Below are 22,679 nucleotides of genomic sequence, written 5' to 3' on the forward strand. Positions count from 1 at the left end.
GTTGATAAAGGAGGTGAATTTATGGTTGGTGGAGGATAACCAGGGTGGTAATAAGAAGCAGAGTAAATTAAATTTCGGCAGGGGAAACAGTATGTTTGAAGACTTGTGGTGTGGTCACAGTAGGTGTTCTCAGAACTGTAAGTTGTTCAGTAATGCTGGATCAGAAAACACTGTAGGAATGGCTGTAGGAAAATGGGGCCCAGATAATAAAAATCCTAGCTGTGTCTCTCAAACCGTGATAAATAGCTCTATGATATGTAGCCCTGGCCAAAGACAACATGAAGGGAAATGATAGACTTGTCTTCTCTTCTTTGGTGTCCTTTGCTCAGATGTTCTCTGTATCTAGCAATCAGAAGGATCCTGACAAATAGTTGATATGATGTGATGTAAAGGTATCAGCTACTGTTAAGTGTGAAGGATAAAAGGGCTCTACTTTTATGAAGGGCTGTTTCCTTAGTAATATTTTTATGTTATGATGGCATAATGCTAGGAACCCTGATTATGAAGAGACCTTGCGTATATGTAGAAAGTGAAGGAACATTTTGAAAATGGATTTATTACTTGGGTGACAGGAAAGCTGGAAGAACATGGGGGAGAGACATTTCTGTCCTCCATACCATTGGATCACCATGCTAGCACATTATGTTGGCCTTGTGTCAGATGTTTAATAATGGTGGTTGAACACGCATTGCACAGACATAACTTTTAATAATATTTTTAAATTATTTGTTGTATGTTTTGGGCACCAGTGCCATCTACTTCATATCTGTGATGAAGCAAAGGTTAAAATTAGAATAACTGACCAAACAGAACATCTTCCAAGAAGGAGCAAAATTTTAAATAAAACTAATTTATAGTGCTTAAGTTTAAGTTATAGAAGACTGAATTTTTTTATTGCTTTAGTGAATACACACAGACAGCAATAGAAATATTTTTTAGTTGAGTTTATTGAAGTATTATGAAGTAATAAACAAAAGGGACTTATTCTTGATAATTTTTCTATATGTTTGGAAACCATTAAAGATTGTTTTGATATCGAATAAAATTCAGCTGTTAAGAGACAGAGAGAGAAGGTGTGTATGTGTGCCTGTGTTGGATTGGATATAGCACAAGGATGAAGTTAGAAATCCTTTATTTTACCTTTTTTAGGTGCTGGTGAATCTGGGAAAAGCACAATTGTGAAGCAAATGAAGTAAGTAGACTTAAAATATTAAATTGGTTTTTTTATGTTTAAGTGTACCCTTCCATCAAAGGAAGTAAGTTGTTTTGTGTTTTTCTTTTTGTCTCATTAGAATTATCCATGAAGCTGGTTATTCGGAGGAGGAATGTAAACAGTACAAAGCGGTGGTCTACAGCAACACCATCCAATCAATTATTGCTATCATTAGGGCCATGGGGAGGTTGAAGATAGACTTCGGTGACTCAGCTCGGGCGGTGAGTTGTTAAATTCATTAGAACAGGCCTGTTGGAGTACAAAGAATAACTTACATGATAATACCATACTACATAACGTAGATTTATCCATGGTCTCAGGACCCTTTTATAAAAGGACAGTAGTGAATGAAGTGAGTCAGAAGCTTTAGAAGTGAGGACCTAAGAATACACAAGATTGTGTAATCTTTTTATAACTAGAATTTTTTCCTTATCCATCAGGTGATTTTGACAACTCCATAACCATGCAATATTTTCTGTATAACATGTGATACTGGGTACTCATGTATTTCCATGATGATTTTTAGTAGTTACTATGGAGTTTAGTAAACTTCCTGTGCTGATTCTCTTCAGAATTTTTTTTTCATAATTTGGAATGCTGATATAATCTAATTATTTTATTTATGCCCAGCCTAAAAAGCAGTCTAACCTCATATAGTGGAAATGGTATAAAATCTTGCCTGTCTTTGAATAGGAAAATATTGGCTGTTAGAAAACATGCATCAGAATTTCAGAGCTAAAGGGATTGAGGACCTTAGGAGACCTGCAAGTTCCACCCCTTTATTTTATCGGTAAAGAAACTGGAAGCCAAGACTTGACAAGATAGGAAGACTGGTAACCAAGGTGAAGATGGTAACCAAGGCACTGGGCCCACACTGACTTCTTTGGCCTGATAACACATTTTGCATTTGATGGCACTTTATTTTTCATTTCACTGCACCCGTTTGCTTGCTTAATCTGTTTATTTAGAGTTTTATTATTTGTGTGTTTAAAACTGATTTGTTTTTAATAACTGATAATAAAACTTGACCTTCCCATAAAACTTTAACTGAAACTCTAGCTTAAATTTTAACTTTTTTTTTTTTGTGCAGAGTAGGTGTACTATTACTACTACGGCTGCTTTTTATAGTGCTGTGTGTGTGTGTGTGTGTGTGTGTGTGTGTGTGTGCGCGTGTGTGTGTGTGCGCGTGTGCATGCCATCTACCTATACTAATACCGTGAGGATTTTTTATATTGAGACTTTTTCTTTTCGTCTTCTTAGTGTCTGGTCAATTTTTTTTTTAACATTGAGGCTTTGTTCATGCTTATAGAAAAAAATGAAAGAAAACAATATTAGAAAATATATATTGAGGAAATCTAAAATAAACCTGGTTTATTATTTATAAATTATACTAACATATCTTTGTAAGTTTTTGGTCCTTATTAATTTACTAACCATTTCCTTTTAAACAAGAATTTAAAAACTTAGTGTTAATGAACTAAAATGTTCAAGTAGATTTCAAGATTATTTTTAGTAGTAATTCATTACATTTTCCTGAATCCTTTTTTTATGGAACAAGATTTGATCATATCCAGACATTTATGCCTTATCTACTATTCATTTAATCATTTTTATCTTTATTCATTTGTCATTGATTCATTCAACAAATGCTTTTGTTTGTCTTTAACAGTGGGGAACCTTCCTTAAAGGAGAAAGAATTGATGTAGATTGTAGTTTTTACATCAGTTCCACTGATAGTGATTTAAATCGTTTATCGTATCACATATAGGGTATTCTGCATTTAGATGTTATATGTGATAATTTAGAAAGATTTTGTAGCCTCCATTTTAGGAGGTGATTGAAGAGTCAGTGCAAGCAGTTTTTTATGAAGTCTTTTTATTTCATATTTTTCTCTCAAGGACTTAGTGACAGGTCTGACTTGAAGTAACTGCTCTGTCACTACAAACTTTTTTTTTTTTAAGTTGCCTTGCCTGCCTCTCCCCCCTCACTCCGACCCTCCCTTCCTCCCTTCCTCCCTTCCTCCCTTCCTTCCTTCCTTCCTTCTTCCCTTCCTTCCTTCCTTCCTTCCTTCCTTCCTTCCTTTGAGTTCTGATGCTTTGAAAATCTACGTGTGGGACTTTTTTTCTCCTCTTTGTTTCACTTAGTGCTAGTTTGAGTCACTCTTCTTAGACTGTCTAGCTGTAGCCTAGTAACTGTTTCCCTCCTACCTTCAGACTATTCCTTCTGTTTGCTTTAGCCATTATTACTAACTCCTTCACACATATGTCTTCATGTTCTCAGGCTGGTTTTGATTGGTTTTGTGTTCTACTTAAGCTTTAAAATATTTGGAGGCTTTTGGAATTGTGCTACAAAATACAAAGGTGAACTAAACATGTACATAAGGGACATTGGAACTTGAAATTGAAACGTGTAAGAGTTTTCTAGACAAAAGCCAGGAAAAAGCATTCTGTGAATAAGAGTATATTCAAAGGCTGAATATATTTCTATTTCTCAAATACCAGTTCTTGGACATATTATCCCTGAGTCGAAGGATAACCAGATACTTAGTTTTGATAGGAACAACAGATGAGCTCTCAGAAAGAAAGTGATGTGAATAATGTTTTGTAACAACTGTGTATCAGTGTTTACCAGAGTCTTGCAAACTTAGATATTATCAACATTTTGATTTTTAATGTCTCATGCCTGAAAAATATTGTCTTCCTTTTTTTTTATTTTTTACTTTTTATTTTCCTGTTAGTGAGGTGGGAAGTCTTTGTCTTTTAGTATTTCTTCCGTGAATTCCTCTGAGTATTCGTCATTCAGTTCTGTTAAGTTACTTGTTCTTTTCACATTGATTCTCTTTAAATATAAGGTATATTAACCTTTCTTTAAGTTTTCCAGATAATTTTGCTCAATATGTTTCTTTCAATTTTTTTAAATAGCAGTAACTTTGTTTTAGAACTCTTAAATTTTTTTGCATTAATTCTGACTTTGCTGTATCTTATTAGAGAGATCTTTCTCAAACTTACAATTACTTAAATACTCTTATTTTTCTAGGATGTTTATAGTTTTATTTTTTAGACTTATCACTTCACCCACCTGGAAAAGTTATTTGTGTCTCTTGGTGGGTGGGATCTAAATATATTTTATAATCTGATCATCCTTTGCCCCTAGCCATTCCTTAGTGACTTGAAAATTCCTCCTGTAGCAGCAAAATGGATGTTTTTCTGAACCCCATTTTTTTCCATTGATGTATTCTTTCTTTTTTTTTCCAGATCAGTCACTTGTTAAATTACTTAGCCCTTATAAGTGTCTTTTATTACAGTAAGATGGAAATAATAACATCTACCTGGGAGGGTTGTGAGAGATAATGACATAATGAACATCAAGCTTTTACCATGTCTTGTTCATAATAGATGCTCACTAAATGTTTATTGCTCCTATTGTTGCCACTTATAATTATTATATTACTGTCATCCTTCTCAGAATCAATGTATTTTAGTTCCTCTTGCCTCATAGGGTTAATTGGTATTTGGTAGGGTAAGAGCACTCATTCCGTTGTTTTTTTTGTTGTTGTTGTTACCAAAATATGAAGTTGGTTTTGCGTTTCTCTCCAGGTGAACTTGAGAATCAACTTAATGCCCCACATCCCTGTTGAAACAAAACAAAAACAGTCTGTTGGTATCTTGATTGGAATTACATCATAATATGTAGGTTAATTTGATGAGAATTGACTAAAAAGATGTAAAACTTACAGAATGGTACTAATTTGCTGTGGTATGCTTCATATTTGGCAGTTACCAGATTTGCAAAGCAGATTACACATTAGTTATTTAAAATCAGAGGAAACAAAATTGTTTTCAAGGATTGCATAGAGCAATCAGATTTTGTGCTGACTATCCTTTCAAAACTCTCTCAGAATGAGTTACTCAATCTGTGGATGATAAATTATTGTTTTTAATAATGGGGAGTTAGGGAAGCATTATGTAGGAGCCTATTAACATGTCTCAGGCATTGCATCATTTAAAATAGTGCTCTCTTCAAAGTGTGGTTCATGAATCTGTGTCTGTCCACAAGCATGCACGTGAGTACAGGAATTAAGGAAAAGAATTTACATTCAATGCAATTGGCAGAGTAATTTATATGGTAACTTTGATAGTTTAAGAAAATAGGTTTATATTTTGTGTGATTTAAATTTTATTTTGAAACAGATTGGAAATAAAAGAGAACAAAACATAGGACTGGTCCTTTGTCATGGATAGTTGAAGAAGCACTTACTTGGTATAATTTAGGAAACTGATTTGAATTGACTGAAAAGACCTCCCTTTCTCCCTCCAGCCTCAGCATGCACCTGCATAATGGCTACTTTTCAGTTTTTCTAATTTTGTAGTGTATTTCATTAGTTTCTGTCTGTCTGCCTAAATTGCCAGATTGTGTCTGAGAAAGGTTGTAACAATTTACCTTCCTGTCCCGTTTCCTAGAGTGCCTTTTCTTAGCACTCTGGGTAGCCAAAATTTAGAAATCTTAACATTTTTAAAATACTGGCTAATTTATTAGTACCTGTTATCTCATTTTAATGTGCATTTTTAATTTTTAGTGTAATTGCAGTTTTCCATATCTCTACTAACTATATTTTTCTTTCTCTTTGTCAGTGACCTGTTTTATGCCTAGTCATTTACCACTTGGATTCTTGGTGTGTTGATTATGTATGAAACCTTTGTCCACTAATGTTCTTTCACATGTCGCTTATTGCCTTTAAATCTTAGGGTTTTTGTTTTCTTACATCTTCCTCTGTTATTTCTTCCATTATGTTTAAATTTAGAAAATCTCTCCAAGATTTACTAAGTATTCATACTATTTTAAATGTTTTTTTTAGGGAAGTGAATTTTAACATTATTTCATGTGTTCTTTAATTACTCTAAAATTTACTCTGTGGTATGCGTGAAGTTGAGATCTACATTATTTTTTTCCTCTTCAGGCGGCTATCTAATTATCAAGTAGAGTTGTGTTTTTTTCCTTAATCATATCCTATCCTACTAATTTACCTAGCCACCTTTATCATGTAATAAGTTCAGATTTGATCTTTTTTTATTGATCTGCGTTAATACAAGAGTGTTCTACATATTGTAAGCTTTTAATATCTGATAATTTTAGCCCTCCTTCCCCAGTATTCTTGGTCAAAATGTTCCTAGTCATTTCTACTTGTTATTTCTCCAGGTGAATGTTTGAATTGGTTTTATATTCTGGCTTATGTTTGAGAACTAAGAGGTTGTTATAGGATTATATTATTTTTGATTCTGAGGAAAATTGATTTTTGTATGTGGCTAAGTGGTATTAATCTTCCTTTGAAATGTAATATGTGCCTCGAGCACCGTTTTTCTTTTTTCCTCACTTCACATATCAGTTAGCACATATTTTTATAGCTCTTGACAACAAGTTTTATTGTCCATCCAGAAAACATTTAAGTATTTTTTTTATTTTATGAACTTGAAAATAAAAAATACACGTATTTATAAGCTTCATAAGTATATGTATAAAGGCTAATTTTATGTAGCATATTTATTGTAATCTCTTATCTTGATGTAGAGAAGCTCATGTTCACTGAAATTTAGTGAGAAATTTTGCTCTCTGCAATTTATTTAAAATTAACTTAGATTTTATTTTTAGCATTCCCCCATCGTGTTAAGCAGTACTATCGGAAAAAAGAAAAATGACTTCCTATTTCCTTGCCTCAGTCATTTTTACTTTGATTATATGTGTGTTTTGAGAGAAAAAAAAAATTAACGTCTATGTATTCTTAAAGCAATTCTTGAAATGTCTGGGATTGGCACCATGGGCCATGGAGTGGTGACTTCCCTATTCTCAGGATTTCTTTAAAGGTATACTAACTTTGATAAAAGCAGTATAGTGGACTTAAATTTATAGGCGTGATTATATCCTGTAGAAATTTGGCAGATTAAATATATGAGTAGTTCTCATATGTGGTATTCACTAATGTTATTAATGAAATAACTGAGTTAAGCCATTGGAAAAAAAGATTTCCATACTTGTATCAATCATGACATCAACATATTATCATTGTGGCCAAAAATTTAGAGTTGTCACTATATTTAAGACTACTTTATCATATTATTTAATCTCTATTATAGAAGGGCTTTCTGATTTTTTCTGTTTAAACTCAATCTATGATTCTGTCTGCTATATTAAAATAATCATCTTCAGGCTCTGGGCTGATGGCTCAGAGCCTGGAGCCTGTTTCCGATTCTGTGTCTCCCTCTCTCTCTGCCCCTCCCCCGTTCATGCTCTGTCTCTCTCTGTCCCAAAAATAAATAAACGTTGAAAAAAAAAATTTTTTAAAATAATCATCTAGCCTTTGCTTAAAAACTTAGTCTCTCATTTCCCCTCCTTTTTTTTTTTTGGCATGGCTTTGATTGTTAAAAAGTGTTCTTTGTATGGAATTGAAATCTGATATCTTTTGCCCTAAGAATTCTCTTTTTTATGCTTTATATCTAAATATGAAGTCTACTCTTACCTTTAATAATCCTTACTTCAAATGTCAGAAGACAGCTGTCCTGGTGCCTCAGAGTCTTCTCTTCCCCATCCCAAAAGGACTCTTCTGAATTCCCATAAAATAGGTGACAGCCTCAGATGAAATGTGCTGTCACTAAATAAATACAGCATGCCAAGTTCCCTGACCCTCAGCGGGAAAAGCGACCCTATTCCATGTCCCTTCACACGAAAGCCTTGTGTAACTTCTTCCTGAGTTCCCAGAGCACACAGTTGTATAAAGAGGCACTTACATTCTCTCCGCCATCTTATTTTCATTTAAGTCTTAGTAGCTTGAAAACATATTAAACGTGGCTACATCCAAGGATTTTTCCTTGCTACTCACAAATAATTGCCTGGCAAATAACGTTTCTTTCAACACACACAGAAGAGTGCCTGTGCTGCTTTACTCACCTGTATCCTTTCTGACTAAACTTCACTCTTTAGCAATCCCAATCTTTTTTCGACCCTATGTCACACGGTTTTGGTACACCCATGTTTAGCGTTCTAAATGTTCTTAGGTAACATAATGTTACATACATTTTGAAAAGACTTCATTCCATGGCCAGGTAGGATTGTTGTTATCATTCTGTAGTTTTAACATTTGTCTTGTCTTGGACAATGGCTGTTGACTGATATGCGTGATTGGGTGACCGGTTAGCTGTGAAACATCAAATGAGTTGCTTAACCACTCTGTGTTCAGAGTCTTTTTATACAAAACAAAAGTTTAGGTAGAATGATTTCTAAAGTACTTTTATTTATTTATTTTTTTTATTTTTGGGACAGAGACAGAGCATGAACGGGGGAGGGGCAGAGAGAGGGAGACACAGAATCCGAAACAGGCTCCAGGCTCTGAGCCATCAGCCCAGAGCCCGACGCAGGGCTCGAACTCCCGGACCGCGAGATCATGACCTGGCTGAAGTCGGACGCTTAACCAACTGCGCCACCCAGGCGCCCCTAAAGTACTTTTAGAATAAGTTTAAGAATAAGAATAAATTTTTTTTTAATTTTTTTTTCAACGTTTATTTATTTTTGGGACAGAGAGAGACAGAGCATGAACAGGGGAGGGGCAGAGAGAGAGGGAGACACAGAATCGGAAACAGGCTCCAGGCTCTGAGCCATCAGCCCAGAGCCCGACGCAGGGCTCGAACTCACGGACCGCGAGATCGTGACCTGGCTGAAGTCGGACGCTTAACCGACTGCGCCACCCAGGCACCCCAAGAATAAATTTAAATAAGTTTAAATTTATTACCAGAAGGTCTAATTGATAGACCTCTGAATGTCCTCCTAATGACATGGTAGTGAATATTCTAATTAGTTTTTCAAGGAAAAGAGGCTATTTTACATTTTGTGAAGAAGAGACATTTTTGAATGTAACAGTACAGTTTATAAGTACACTTCCAAAGTTTCTCATGTCTTTTTCTTCAGGCTTCTTCCTAGACAGTTTGAAGAGAATGTGATCTTAAGACCCATACCAGAAGGCATTAGTGTTTTCTGTCAAGAAATTTTAATGAAATTGAATAAATATATCATAATGAAAGCTCATTAAAAACTACTTAAGTGAAAAGTGCTTTTCTGAAATGGATGGAGAAAATTCTGTGTGATGTTGTTTAATAACAATGACCAAATTTAGAAATTTCTCATATATAGACAGTTATTTGGAAAACTGAATGTTTACTGTAATTAGGTAAATGGTGCTAAGAATGAACTTGAAACCATGTTATATTGGGTTTTATTAAGGTTATTGTACATGTGTTACTTGCTTGCCTGCATTTCTCTTGTGATTTACTAAAAAGGGAAACATATGCTTGAATAATATGTTCCCATGCTGAGATACTTAATTATTTTTCAGTATGGGTTCTATCTGGAAAAAAAAAAAAGGTTCACAAATTGGCAGCAGAATGAATTTTACTGTCAGCTAATACGTTTGCTGTCCTGTGTCACCAAATGGCTTCTCTACTGTATACCTTATAATGTGTGTCATCACTTCATAAACATTTACTGCTGTACTTTGGGGAAATGCCCCTTGTTTAGAAAAACTAGGGATTGTCCACTGACTTAATGTAAAGCTGTAAGTCTTAGGCTACAGAGAATCTCTATGAAGATAGCAATTTCTTATCTCCCCTATTTTTAGATTAACTATGTTCTTACCTGAAAACTATAGTTAATCCAGTTTTATACTCTTTTGCTGTTATCCAGCAGTGTAGCCCCCACCTACATACGGTTATTGAGTATTAGAAATGTCTCATCTGAATTGAGATATGCTGTCTGTAAAAATAAATGTCAGATTCTGAACAATAATATGTATAAAAATGTGAAATATCCCAATAATTTTATTTTGATTTCATGTAGAAATGTTATCTTAGGTAGAGGTTAAACAAAACATCTTATTATATTAATTTCACCTTTCTTTTGCTTTTACAAATATGGCTATTAGAAAATTTAGAAGTACATCAGTGTCTCATGTTGTATTTCCTTTGGACAGCACTAAACTAGTGTGGTTGATTACCTGTGGATCATAATACTAAATATTTGTAGCCTCAAAACATAAGGAAAATTTAATTAACTTTATACACAGCATTCCTTCACTTAAAATATTTTGCATGCTGTCTTCAGTATGCATTGTATTTCTACTTCATAGCTGTGTTTATTTTGTGTTTTTCTATGCCTGCGTGAGCAAACACCTGCCCCCCACCCCTCGCCCATTGATTTAATATATATATATAAGGTCTCCTGAAAGTCTGAGAAAATAGTTCTATGTGAAACTGCCTATTCCACATTGATTTCTCCCTTCTCTGAATTAAATCTGTTCCTTGTATAAAGAAGATCAGAAAGCTAATATTTAATTAGATTCTATCTTAAAATAATCTTTAATGGTGTTAGTGTGTTTCTTAGAAACATTTTGGGAGGGAGGGGTGACACATATATTATTTCTCTGTTTTCAAAACTGATCATTATCAGTGCACAAAAAACTGTGAGAGATCGTGAATAGTCACTTAATGGATCCCCTCTTGAGTTGTAAGTGTAGTCTGTCATTCTTCCAGTTTTCCTAGTGCCTTGATAGCTGTTACTGATATTATAAAACATAGACTCATGATTGAAGATTACACTCTTTTAGTTAAGCCAGTTTTTTAAGTGGTGCTATAGAGAATTAAGTTCTGACCCCAGTGAAAAACAAAGGAAGTTCACTGTTGCACTTTTCTTATAATCTGCAATGCCTCCCTTTGTACTTTTAACCTGTAATGTGTCTCTCTTTACTTAAAAAAAAAAAAATGGCCTTTGAATGTTCAGGATGATGCCCGCCAACTGTTTGTGCTTGCTGGAGCCGCTGAAGAAGGCTTTATGACTGCAGAACTTGCCGGAGTTATAAAGAGATTGTGGAAAGATAGTGGTGTACAGGCCTGTTTCAACAGATCCCGAGAGTACCAGCTTAATGATTCCGCAGCATAGTAAGTAATCGTAACTTCAGAACTAAACTATCATGAATAATTACTTGGAAGTCAAATATACCTCCAAGTCAATGCTATTGCAGAATTGGCTGACACATTCTTGTAAAACTCAGGATATTCAGGATGACAGTATTTGAAAACTTTATTTTTTGTGTGTAGATAGCATTGCAGTTATTTTCTCTGCCTTCAGAAGTGTCTCAAGAGACTCATGCTTATGTAACTCTAATTGAAACATGCAGAATGGACTTTTTCCAGTGAATTTCCAAGAAAGTAATTGGAACTTCACAAAGTTCACTCTGAATTTGGGTGTATCTCTAGCTTTCCTGGGACTAGCCCAAGGGGAGGGTAATTTATTGTGTTCTTTTTATTATTTTTAAATTTTATTTATTTATTTTTAGAGAGACAAAGACGGCATGAGTGGGGGAGGGGCAGAGAGAAAGGGAGACAGAGAATCCCACGTAGGCTCCTCATTGTCAGTGTGGAGCCAGACACGGGGCTCAAACTCAACGAAATTGTGAGATGATGACCTGAGCTGAAACCAAGAGTCAGAAAGTTAAATGACTGAGTCACCCAGGCAACCCTGATTGTCTTCTTTTCATTATACTAATAATGCCTGAGAAGAGTTACTCATCCAGTGACAGGCACTTTGTGTGTATGGTGAAGGAGTATATGGTGATCCCAAGATATCTTCTGTAGCTCTACACGTGAAAATTATCAACTGTATGTTCCCTGTTGCACTAGACATCAGTATTTTGTAAGAAAAATCTTCCCTGATTTTTTTGGATGGTGGCCACAGACAGTTCATAAAGCAAGTTGTGATAAAACCTGGTCAGGGAGCTTTCTGCTTGGTGATCTAGATAACAAAAAAATAAAGTATTTGTTTCCATTATTTGACACACATACTCAGCAGAAATGTAAGGTATGAATGGCCTTGATTAGTCTTCAGACATGTGCTCTGCACTCATTTTGCTTCCCAAAGTTGTTCCATTTTCTTGAAAGAGCTATTGGCTTTTAGGGACACAAGTGAGAATAAGAATATGATGGGTATTAGTAAGATCTAAGTAAATACACATACTTCACAGTGAAAAACAAACTGGGTATGGCTCTTCCTGATTACCACGTCGCATGTCATTGGTTACACATCAGAGTACTCAGTATGTGTCACATGAGTAGTTTAGTGCAGATGAGTAAAGAATCGACATTTTTGTGGAACCCATGCCCATTTTTGTCATGCTCTATTTTCTGGTCTGTGTTTTTAGTGCTTTGCCACTCTATACACCATACATGTTAATATGTACGTATTTTATACACGTATAAGTCACATGTTACTGAATATGTAGTTCCACTGGTGTTATCTTTGTTCTCAGTGAGTTTGACTCACTGATTAGGTCTTTGCCTCCCTGTTTTATATACTTACAGTACCAAATTTTTTTTTTCAGAACGCTCACAGATTTACATTTACTTTGAAGTAATTTGATTTGTATTTTTGTTGAAATTATTTACTTCCTGCCTCTGCCACTACACTGTAAATTCAGTAAGGTCTGCTTTTACCGTATGTTCTTTCTTCATTGCCTGACACATAATTGTCATTCACTGTGCCTTTGTTTAGTAATGAATGAACTAACAAACCATACTTTACAGAAGGTAGAAGAGAAATTAGAAAAAAAATTATTTACAGAACATAACTCTTACACCATATTATTTGCTTTAGCACCACGAGCACCTGCAGAAAGATCTAAATGGGAATCCCTGCCATGTTGAGAAGAGTGCTCTGAGCCGAGCCCACCAAGGGGAGCTTTTTCAGTAGTAAAGGGGTGCTTCTCGGGGACAATCGACTGAAGTGTGTTTCCGCATATGGTGGTACTTCCTGGACCCCTGCAGTCTAATGGCCACGGCTTGTCTCCTGTGTACAGTGCACTGAGAAGAATAAGCCATTTTGTCTCCCCAGTAGTTCATTACTAGTCGTTCTGACCTTAAGATGGCAATAATGGAGCCATTTTCCAAGAATGAAGGAAGTCACAGAAATTTTCTCCTCCACAGTGGTTACAGTGCATCTTGATTTCTGAGTTTTTGATGGGGGCGGGAGGGTCTGCCAAGTTGCCCATTACGACTGTCCAAGCACCAGTTTACTTTAAATTTGTGATCATTTAAAACAATTGGAGTTTTTAATTGTGCCGGTTTTTCTTATTTGTCACGTTGAAATATAAATGTGCGTTATCTTTAGAGGCAATTCTGAAGCAGTTTTAAGCAAAGAAATGGATCTGAGTAATCAAAGCCCATTTTAAGTGAGAGTAACACTACTTAAAAGGGACAGTGAGTAAAATCTTGCCATGGCCTGTTTATTAAGTTAGATTTTCTTACAATAATACATAACGTTATATATGTGGAATTAAAAACACAGATAAGTACTGGGGGATTATTACCAGTGCAGTAAGATAATAAGATTCTTTTAAGTTCAGCAAATAATACAGATAACTCAAGGTGTCCTCTCTCGTTGTATTCTAGTATCACATACATATACTTAACTGTCTTTAAAACATTTTTGATTACTCAGTGTTTGGATAGCTTTTGACCTCCATGTCTACAAATCAAATATTTATTAAGCTCCTTTTGTTCGCAAGACCTGTTGTAAATGGCTAAGGAACAGTTTCAGAGGATAACCTCAATTAACATTGCAGTAGTTAGTGCCTCTCTGTAATAAACATAGATGTATCTTCTAAATCGTCATTGACTGATTACTCTCAGCTATTAGAAGACACTGTAGGGATGGTCCCCACGATCAGCTGACCTTAAGTCCAGACTTCTCTTGAATTTCTGCATCACCCTTCCTAGGGGCCTTGCTTTCTGAGAAACGAGATGTGACTGTTCCTGTCTCCATACCGTTTTACTGATTCTCCTCATGTGGATGGCATTCTCTTTTTTTTCTGTCTCATCATTCAGATTTCTGTTTAAACCCCTCACCACCCATGAATGCTTCCTTAACCACCGAGGTTCACATTAATCTCTCTCTATTTGGACATTCTACAACATTATTTACTATATAAAATGGCATGAGATGATTTACACAGAAGAATTTCGTGGTATGACACCGCCACATTTGAATAGCACAACGTATTTGGCATCATTGGCAGAGAGTTTTGAACGGGTGGGTGACTAAAATCAGTGAGAAGTAAAATACGAATATTGATTTAGAGAGCCAGTAAAACGCAGAGTAAAAGAGCATGTGTGCTGTTTTCCTATGTGTAACTTAAGGCTGGTTGAAAAGGAACAGTATTGAATTCAGCCTTCGACTAGAGGTTACTCATTAGTTTCTTAAAAGTGTAAGATTCTCAGAATCCTCAAGAGTAATGTCTAGAAAATAAACACAGTGCTATATAAAAAATGTGTAGTAAAGAATTTTAAGAAACAAACTTGTAGTGTACAGTTGGTTTTGTGTGGTTTTTAAGAAGTTGTTACTCTGTTTTGTTTCCAACAAGGAGAATGACTAGTGTCCTTAGGAAACAAAGAACACAACACTTGAAAAGTGTTAAAAGAGCTTTGTGGCTGGAGACTTATATAAACGTTTTCATTTCAGTGGGAGTTAATAGAACATATAAACTTCAATTGTTTTATTACCGAGAAATGTAACGATTTCCAGTAATTTGAATATTGCATGCATCAAAATGTTTTACTCCTTGATTGAGGAGATCTTTAATGGCTGTATTAATGATTAGCTTATTGTCTTGTTTATTTTTTCAGCTATTTGAATGACTTGGACAGAATAGCACAACCAAACTACATTCCAACTCAACAAGATGTTCTCAGAACTAGAGTGAAAACTACAGGAATTGTTGAAACCCATTTTACTTTCAAAGATCTTCATTTTAAGTGAGTAGCTGCAAAGCATATAATTTACAAATTTAGATATAAAACACGTTGTTTAGTAAAAAAGTGGTAAAAGTATTTAAAAACTGAGCTAAAAATTACAAAAGAAAACTTTTCTTAGGTTATTGGACAAAGCATTTTTGGGTAAAAGAGGGTAACAAACATTCTTAGAAGGAATATTTGTATTTTTATTTGAGAAAAAATGGCCATGAAATCTCTTTTGCCTAGATTTTTCAAAGTGATTTAAATAGTTTTTGACTTTTATTTCTGAATAGAAAATATTGCTCTGATATTATAAAGTGTTGTCCTACATTCTTCACAAAAAATTACTGATTGAATAAATGCTTATTTATGGAAATACTAAAAGTGAAGGGTACCTTTTTAAAAGTTTTCATGAAAATTCTTATTCATGCAAACGTGTGTACTTTTTTAGGTTGAAAAATGTTCGTTTAATGTAGAATGTAATGAATATTGACTTACTGAGGTTTGAGTAGAGAAGCACAGACTTGGAGCCATTGGAAATGCTCACTTTGTCCAGTCCACTCGGGTCGTGACAGACCAGACCCAGGGACTCTCAGTGAAACATTACATTCAGATTTACAGACCTGTGTTCCTCTTTTTTAAAGCATGAAAAAACCACTTGGACTTTGCTTCAGTTAACTCTAGTGCTCTGAAATAGTAATAATAAAGCAGGATTTCTGAGAGCATCTAAAAAAGATTTGTAGTCAAAGATAAAAAAACAAATATATTGGTGAGCTTCCTTATAAATAAGTTGTGGAAAGTAGTTACCTATATGCAACTGTACTTCTGACTCCTTCCCTGAATATCTTAAATACATTTTTTTTATTACCGCTTGTCACTGATTTATTCTACATTCAGTGGTTCATATAATTGAGTTTTCCAGCAAACTAAAATTGAATTTTAATTTTCCATGGCAGCTTCCCTCCAAAAAGAAAAAACCCAAATCCAAACATCGCCCTGCCTTTTTTAAAGAGAATTACAGATCATAATTAGTCTATCTGACCATGTAACTTTGTACTTTAATACTTGGTAAAGTTCTGTTGAAGTGGTCACTGGACTTTTTTCCTTGCTGGCAATAGCTCTTATCAAAATCATTTACTTTCTTTTCATCTGTTTACTACTTTTAGGATATTAAATGACCAAAGTCAGGAATAGTAAAACATGAATATTTAAATAGTCTGATATGTCTGATCTGAGAACTATTGTCATATTTATCTTAAAGTTATAAAATAAGGAAGCTCAGTGTCAGAATGAGGCTCCAAAGGTTTGTTGTTTTGTTTTTCTTTTTTTTTTTTACCTTAGATTCAGATTTTTTTTTTGTTTACTTTGTTTTAAAGACCATATTTTAAAAGCAAACTTAAATCATTATGTTCAGATAATGGCTTTGTTCTAACAAATGTAGTTTGAGGAGAAAATGCATGGAGTTGGGGGTTAGCAAGTAAGAATACTTGAATTAAGTTTCCCTATTAGGTAAAGAGGACAATTGGTTAATAGTCTTACCAGAAGGTATTACACTCTGGCCCACTGTTGGAGGTATAAACATAAATGGGGTGATTGCCTCTCAGGGGAACGTTGTAGAGGGAAGAGCTCTGTCAGTGGGAAGGCACAGTGCTAAATGTGCAGTCTGTCATGTGGCACTTGATGGAATCTGTACAAAATTCACTTTCAGTGTTGGTTAGATTAATCGTAAACATTCGCTTTCCTGACCATGCTCTTCATTCTACCCTCAATTTCTCGAAGTTGTCATTTCATCCTCAAGCAAGTGCTGAGATTCTGTAAATTCTCTCTCACCATGATACCCCCAGGAAGTCCCTTTATCTTTAGTCTCCTTGGGTGAGGTAGAATTTCACAGGATGTGTTTCATTACTGTTTTCACTTGCTGCCTTAAACATAGGTTTGTCAGGAACTTCAGATAAACTTTGTCTTATTTTGGATTTGGGTTCTGTTAAATTACTATCATTGTAAACATATGGTTCCAACTTTGCTTTTTATATGTTGAGTCTCAGAAGAATGAGGGCAGAAATATACTTAGAATAATTCTACAGGAAACTCTTGAATTTTGTGTGCTTTGTATTATAATTCATTGTCTCATTTTAATGAATGGCTGATGTAAAATTTCAGTTTCATTTAATTTTGGTATGATTGGAATTAAATTCAAAATGAGGCAATAAAGCACAATAATTTTAGAATATATTTATCACCTCTGTGAGCGTTTGTGGAAAGTGTCTCTGTGGACTACTATATTGCTTTTAAGGAATCAGCAATTTTACTGTAATATTTTTGCCAAATACAGAATTAAAGCATCCCTTCTATTATAAAATTATAAGACAAATTTATGTTACTTTCATATAGTACTATAAATGTAAAGTGGGTTTTGGAGTGTATTTACAGGGTTGACGTGCACATACGGTCAGCACTTTGTTGATCACTGTGCTATCAGATGACAGTCTGAGAATGCCAGAACATCTCAGGATCTTCTTGGGGGTACCTGGGTAGCTCAGTTGATGAAGTGTCCAACTCTTCATTTCTGCTCAGGTCATGGTCTCAGGATTATGGGATTGAGCCCTGCTTTGGGCTCTGTGCTGGGAGTGGAACTTGCTTAAGATTTTCCCTTTCCCTCTGCCCCTCTCCCTGGCTTGCACTCTTTCTTAAAAAAAAAAAGTGGGGGGGATGCGTGGGTGGCTCAGTCGGTTAAGCATCTGACTTCAGCTCAGATCATGATCTCATGGTTTGTGAGTTTGAGCCCCACATCGGGCTCTGTGCTGACAGCTCAGAGCCTGAATGCTGCCTAGGATTCTGTGTCTCCCTCTCTTTCTGCCCTTCCCCGCTCACATTCTGTCTGTCTCTCCTTCAAAAATAAACAAACATTAAAAAAAATTAAAAAAAACATATCATGATCTTCAATATCCCCTTGTACTTTCCCCTCTCTCCCTAAAAGAAACCTGAGAAAAATCAAATCCACTTCCTATTTGATGCTAGAAAAAAGTTTCATCTGTTCATATGAAGGAGAACATATTTTTGTTTTTGATGACTTTTTAAAAACTTCAGAATTTGAAGATAATTCTAAAGTATGTGTGAAAAAGGAATAATGCCTTATGTACAGTCATTTGTTACATTAGATTTTAGTCATTTTTGTTCCTTGGCTAATGAATTAGACTAGTGATTCTCAAAGTATGGTCCCCGGACCAGCAGAATCAACTTTATGCACCTGGTGAGTCTGATTTATACTGAAGTTTGAGAAGTATCAGTTTATTCATTTCTAAACTGAATAAATTTAGGAGATTTCTTCTGTAAATTAATTGATTATAAGTTAAAAAGCCTTTTTATATGTAACATTCCCATAGCATAACTGGAAGACCTAGATCTTTCTTTTTTTTTTAATGTTTGTTTATTTTTGAGAGAAACAGAGATAGAGACAGATCATGAGTTGGGGAGGGGCAGAGAGAGAGAGAGGGAGACACAGAATCCAAAGCAGGCTCCAGGCTCTGAGCTGTCAGCACAGAGCCCGACATGGAGTTTGAATCCATGAACCATGCAATCATGACTTGAGCCGAAGTCAGAAGCGTAGCTGACTGAACCACCTAGGTGCCTCGCAAGACGTGGATCTTTAACGTAGTAAAGCTAGTCTATTATTGCTTGAAGGTGTTTTAAAATATTCTGTAGACATAGTTCATGCATTCATTCAACAAATATTTGTGAAGTATGACAAAGTCTTTGTCTTTACATTGTTGGGGGAAGGGAGATAAATGTTCAGATGTTCAGGAGGTGATAATCACTATAACGAAGAATAAAACAAGGTAGGGGGGATATATTACTTTCCTATGGCTGCTATAACAAATTACCACAAGCTCGGTGGCATAAAACAACAGAAATATATTCTTTCATAATTCTGGGGGCTAGAAGTTTAAAATCAACATGTCTGCACAACTGTGCTTCTGAAGGCTCTTGGGAAGAATCCTCTCTTGCCTCCTCCTGCTTCTTGTAGTGGTTGGAAATCCTTGGTGTTCCTTGGCCTTTGACGCATGGGCTTCTTCCCTGGTTCCTGCCTCAGTTTCTCTTTCCTTTTATATTTTACTATAGCCACAAGGTGAACCAAAGCCATACCCTGCACATTTTGCTTGGAAATTTCCTCAGCCAACATTCAAGTTAATTTCTTAACAGCCAGCCCTAGTTTTTGCGACTTTACAACAAGAATTGCCTTTGCTCCAGTGTCCAGTAACACATTTCTCATTTCCTTCTGGAACCTCATCAAAAAATCTAACATCATGTTCATGAATGATATATGTATATCCTCTAAGATCGAAGCTTTTCTGCCATCCTTTCACTCCCGAGCATCTCCAGAATTATTACCTTAGATGTCTGTTTCGAACCAGCCATCTTTTCAAAACAATCTGGGCTTTTATTGTGTAGTAACTCAAGGTTGTTGCAGTCTCTACATAGTATCCAATTCCATAACCACTTCCCCCATTTTAGGTGTTGGTTACAGCAGCACCCCACTCTGAGCACTAACGTCAGGGTTGTCCATTTCAAGGAATTGACTTACGTGACCACGGGGCCTGGCAAGTGTCAAGTTTGTAGGGCAGGACAGCAGGCTCGGACAGGAACTGATGTTTCAGTCTTGAGGTAGAATTTCTTTTCCTTGGGGGAAACCTCAGTTTTTGTTCTTAAGGCCCTCCAACTGATAGGATAAGGTCTCTCCCCTTACCAGGGATACTCTTTGCTGAGAGACGACTGATTTTAGATGTTAAGCACAGCAGTAAAATACCTTCACAGAAGCACCTAGGTTAGTGTTTGACTAAATAACTGCGTATGATGGCCTAGCCAAATTGACACACAAAACCAACCATCACAGAAGGAAAATGTCTGATGGGATGGAAAGGGTTTGCTTGTTATTTTATATTGAGTGGTCAAGATACATGTAACATTGGATCAGAGAAGTTACCTAAAGTAAATAAAGCCTTTTTGGTAAGGTTATTTTCAAATTCTTTGTTAACAAATGGGTAATCATTTTAATTTCTTTTATTTTGTTCTTATTTAATCTTTATTACCAGCTCTCCTTTTTGTGTGTTAAACCCATTTTAATTTACTGTGTGGTAGAATCATTTTGTTATATATCATACTTAAGGAACAAATCACTAGCTAACCCAATAGAATGAACGGCATTGAAATAATGAAAAAAGTAACAGTATTAGTTGATGTACTCCGATTTGCTTTATAGGCCAATACTATTCTGCAGGGAAATTCTTTTTGCCTGAGAATTAAATAGGGACTATTTTAATTAGTGCACCATCTAGATGAATGGAGCCTTTTAAAATGCACCAGTTTGCATAGTGTTTCCATTATATAAGTGGTTATTTCTAGGTTGCATAACAATCTATGTGCATTCAACTTTGGCTTAACTTCATACATTCTTATAAGAAAAAAATGAACAGATCATTTTCTGTATGCTGCTTGTGTTACTACCTTGTACACCAGGCTACAATAGTCTGCAGTTAAACATTGTATAAAAATTGGGTTTTTTCCTCTTTTAAGACTATTCAGTAAGGAAACCCATTTGTCTCCTATTTCTTATTTTTGTTCCTATACCTTGGCTTTGCTTTTTAATTTAGGCCACCTGTTGGCCCCAGCTAAGTGTCACTTGCTCACTCAGCATTTTCTTACCTGGAAATGAGGTTTCCCCTTTATGTCGGAGTCCTACTTTTAGCCTCTGAAAGAAACAAAACATTTTGTGGTGGGAAGAAGGGACCATGTCCTCTGCCTGTAATGTTCTGTGACTCTGGCAAATTGAATTTACTCTAATCTCTGCGTTCCCTAGTTGCTTCCTGTGACTTCTCAGTGTTTACTCATAGTGCAGTCCACTCATTTGTATCTGCTTTCATGTTCTGATCTAAGTGTTCTCATATGCTAATGAATGTGTTGTTTTTTGAGGGTATTTTGAGCTTTGTTTTCAATCAAAAATTTTAAAAACCAGACTTTTTTTTCCCTTTGCAAAAACCAATTTGTGACATCATTTTCCTCCCGTGTAATGTCCTTTTCTTCCCTCCCATCCCACATTCCCCCTGCAATTTGGAGCTTTTTTGATGATATTCTAGAACCCCTTTCTAACATTTAAGGTGATGTCCAACTCCTTTTTTCTCTTATAGAATGTTTGATGTGGGAGGACAGAGATCTGAGCGGAAGAAGTGGATTCATTGCTTCGAAGGAGTGACCGCCATCATCTTCTGTGTGGCACTGAGTGACTATGACCTGGTTCTAGCCGAAGATGAGGAAATGGCAAGTAGAACCACTGTGAGAGATGAAGGGCTGGAGATACTGCCAAGGATTTTTCTGAGAATAATTCTTGAGTAATTCTCGCTAATGGCATGAGTTATTTGAAAGTTCAGGCTCTTTCCTCTGGCTCTTCTTTGTATATACTGAAAGGGAAGTACGCTAAAGAAGCACAGAGGGACCCCAAGAATAAGAAAAGACTGAGAGTTAATCTCCCTTCAATCCGATATGTTTAATTATGCATTTCCTGTATCTGCTATCTAGGAAGTGACTAAAGGTAAAGTTAACTGCTGTAATAGTCCAAGGCTCATTTTTCTTCACTTGTTACTTCTGCTAGCTCTGTAATCTTTAATCCATGTTATACTTTGCTATTGTCGTGTAATTTTCAGAGGTGTTGCAATGTACCATTAATCTAGGGAAAATATTTTTATATAGAAATTTAAAGTCCTGTCATTTTATTTTTTATCCTTAACATGTTTGTTTATTATTTTTGAGGGAGAGGGGGCAAGAGAGAATCCCAAGCAAGCTCTGCGGGGCCTGAACTCAAACTCATGACCCGCAAGATCAAGACCTGAGCCAAAATCAAGATTCACATGCTCAACTGACTGAGCCACTCAGGCGCTCCTAAAGTGTTGTCATTTAAAAAAAATTTTTTTAAGTCTTTATTTTTGAGAGAGAGAGAGGGAGACACAGAATCCGAAGCAGGCTCCAGGCCCTGAACTATTATCCCAGAGCCCGACGCAGGGCTTGAACCCACACACTGCGAGATCATGACCTGAGCTGAAGTCAGACACTTGACCAGCTGAGTCACCCAGGCGCCTCAGAACACTGTCATTCTAAGTTAACTTTAGTACAGACTGGGGAAAAAGAGATCAAAATGTCACTTTTGTATTTTTAAAATCAGGCACGTGCAATTATAGTGCAGTTCACCATCACATATTCCTTTCTGTCAGTGTCCTTTTGATACCACATATACTAGAAGAACAGGAAACCCTAACACACCATTATATTTAGAGGGTTGGGCTAATTGCTCAATTTATTAATTTTTAAAAACCTTTACTTATCTTTTAATGGAGAAGCTTCCATTAACTTTGTAACAGTGAGATCTCTTTTTGAATGTTCACACTTGGTGTCTCTAGATTGCAGGGTCCTGCAGCAGGGTGTTCCCAGGTACAGTGACACATAGTGGGCACTGTGCGAGTACGTGTTGAATGCAAAAAGTGATGAGTAGTGTACACATTCATCTCCCCTGCAATCAATACTTGTTCTTAAATGGCGGGAATGTATTTCTGTGCTACATTATTTTTCAGCTGACCGAGCTCTCTCTTCTGATAACACTA

General features: G+C 35.8%; 1 protein-coding gene across 2 annotated transcripts in view; it reads left to right on the forward strand.

Annotated features, from left to right (window-relative positions):
* Window positions 1-22,679, forward strand: part of GNAI1 (G protein subunit alpha i1) — an 85,878-nt gene that overhangs the window by 54,998 nt on the left and 8,201 nt on the right. For both annotated transcript variants that reach the window (XM_047849923.1, XM_047849924.1), the window contains 5 exons: window positions 1,150-1,192; window positions 1,293-1,434; window positions 11,030-11,187; window positions 14,926-15,054; window positions 21,216-21,345. In XM_047849923.1, the coding sequence (XP_047705879.1) occupies window positions 1,150-1,192; window positions 1,293-1,434; window positions 11,030-11,187; window positions 14,926-15,054; window positions 21,216-21,345 (602 nt within the window). The remainder of the gene's footprint in view (window positions 1-1,149; window positions 1,193-1,292; window positions 1,435-11,029; window positions 11,188-14,925; window positions 15,055-21,215; window positions 21,346-22,679) is intronic.

The sequence above is a fragment of the Prionailurus viverrinus genome, chromosome A2 (genome assembly GCF_022837055.1).
Source record: "Prionailurus viverrinus isolate Anna chromosome A2, UM_Priviv_1.0, whole genome shotgun sequence".
In the NCBI taxonomy this organism is placed as follows: Eukaryota; Metazoa; Chordata; class Mammalia; order Carnivora; family Felidae; genus Prionailurus; species Prionailurus viverrinus.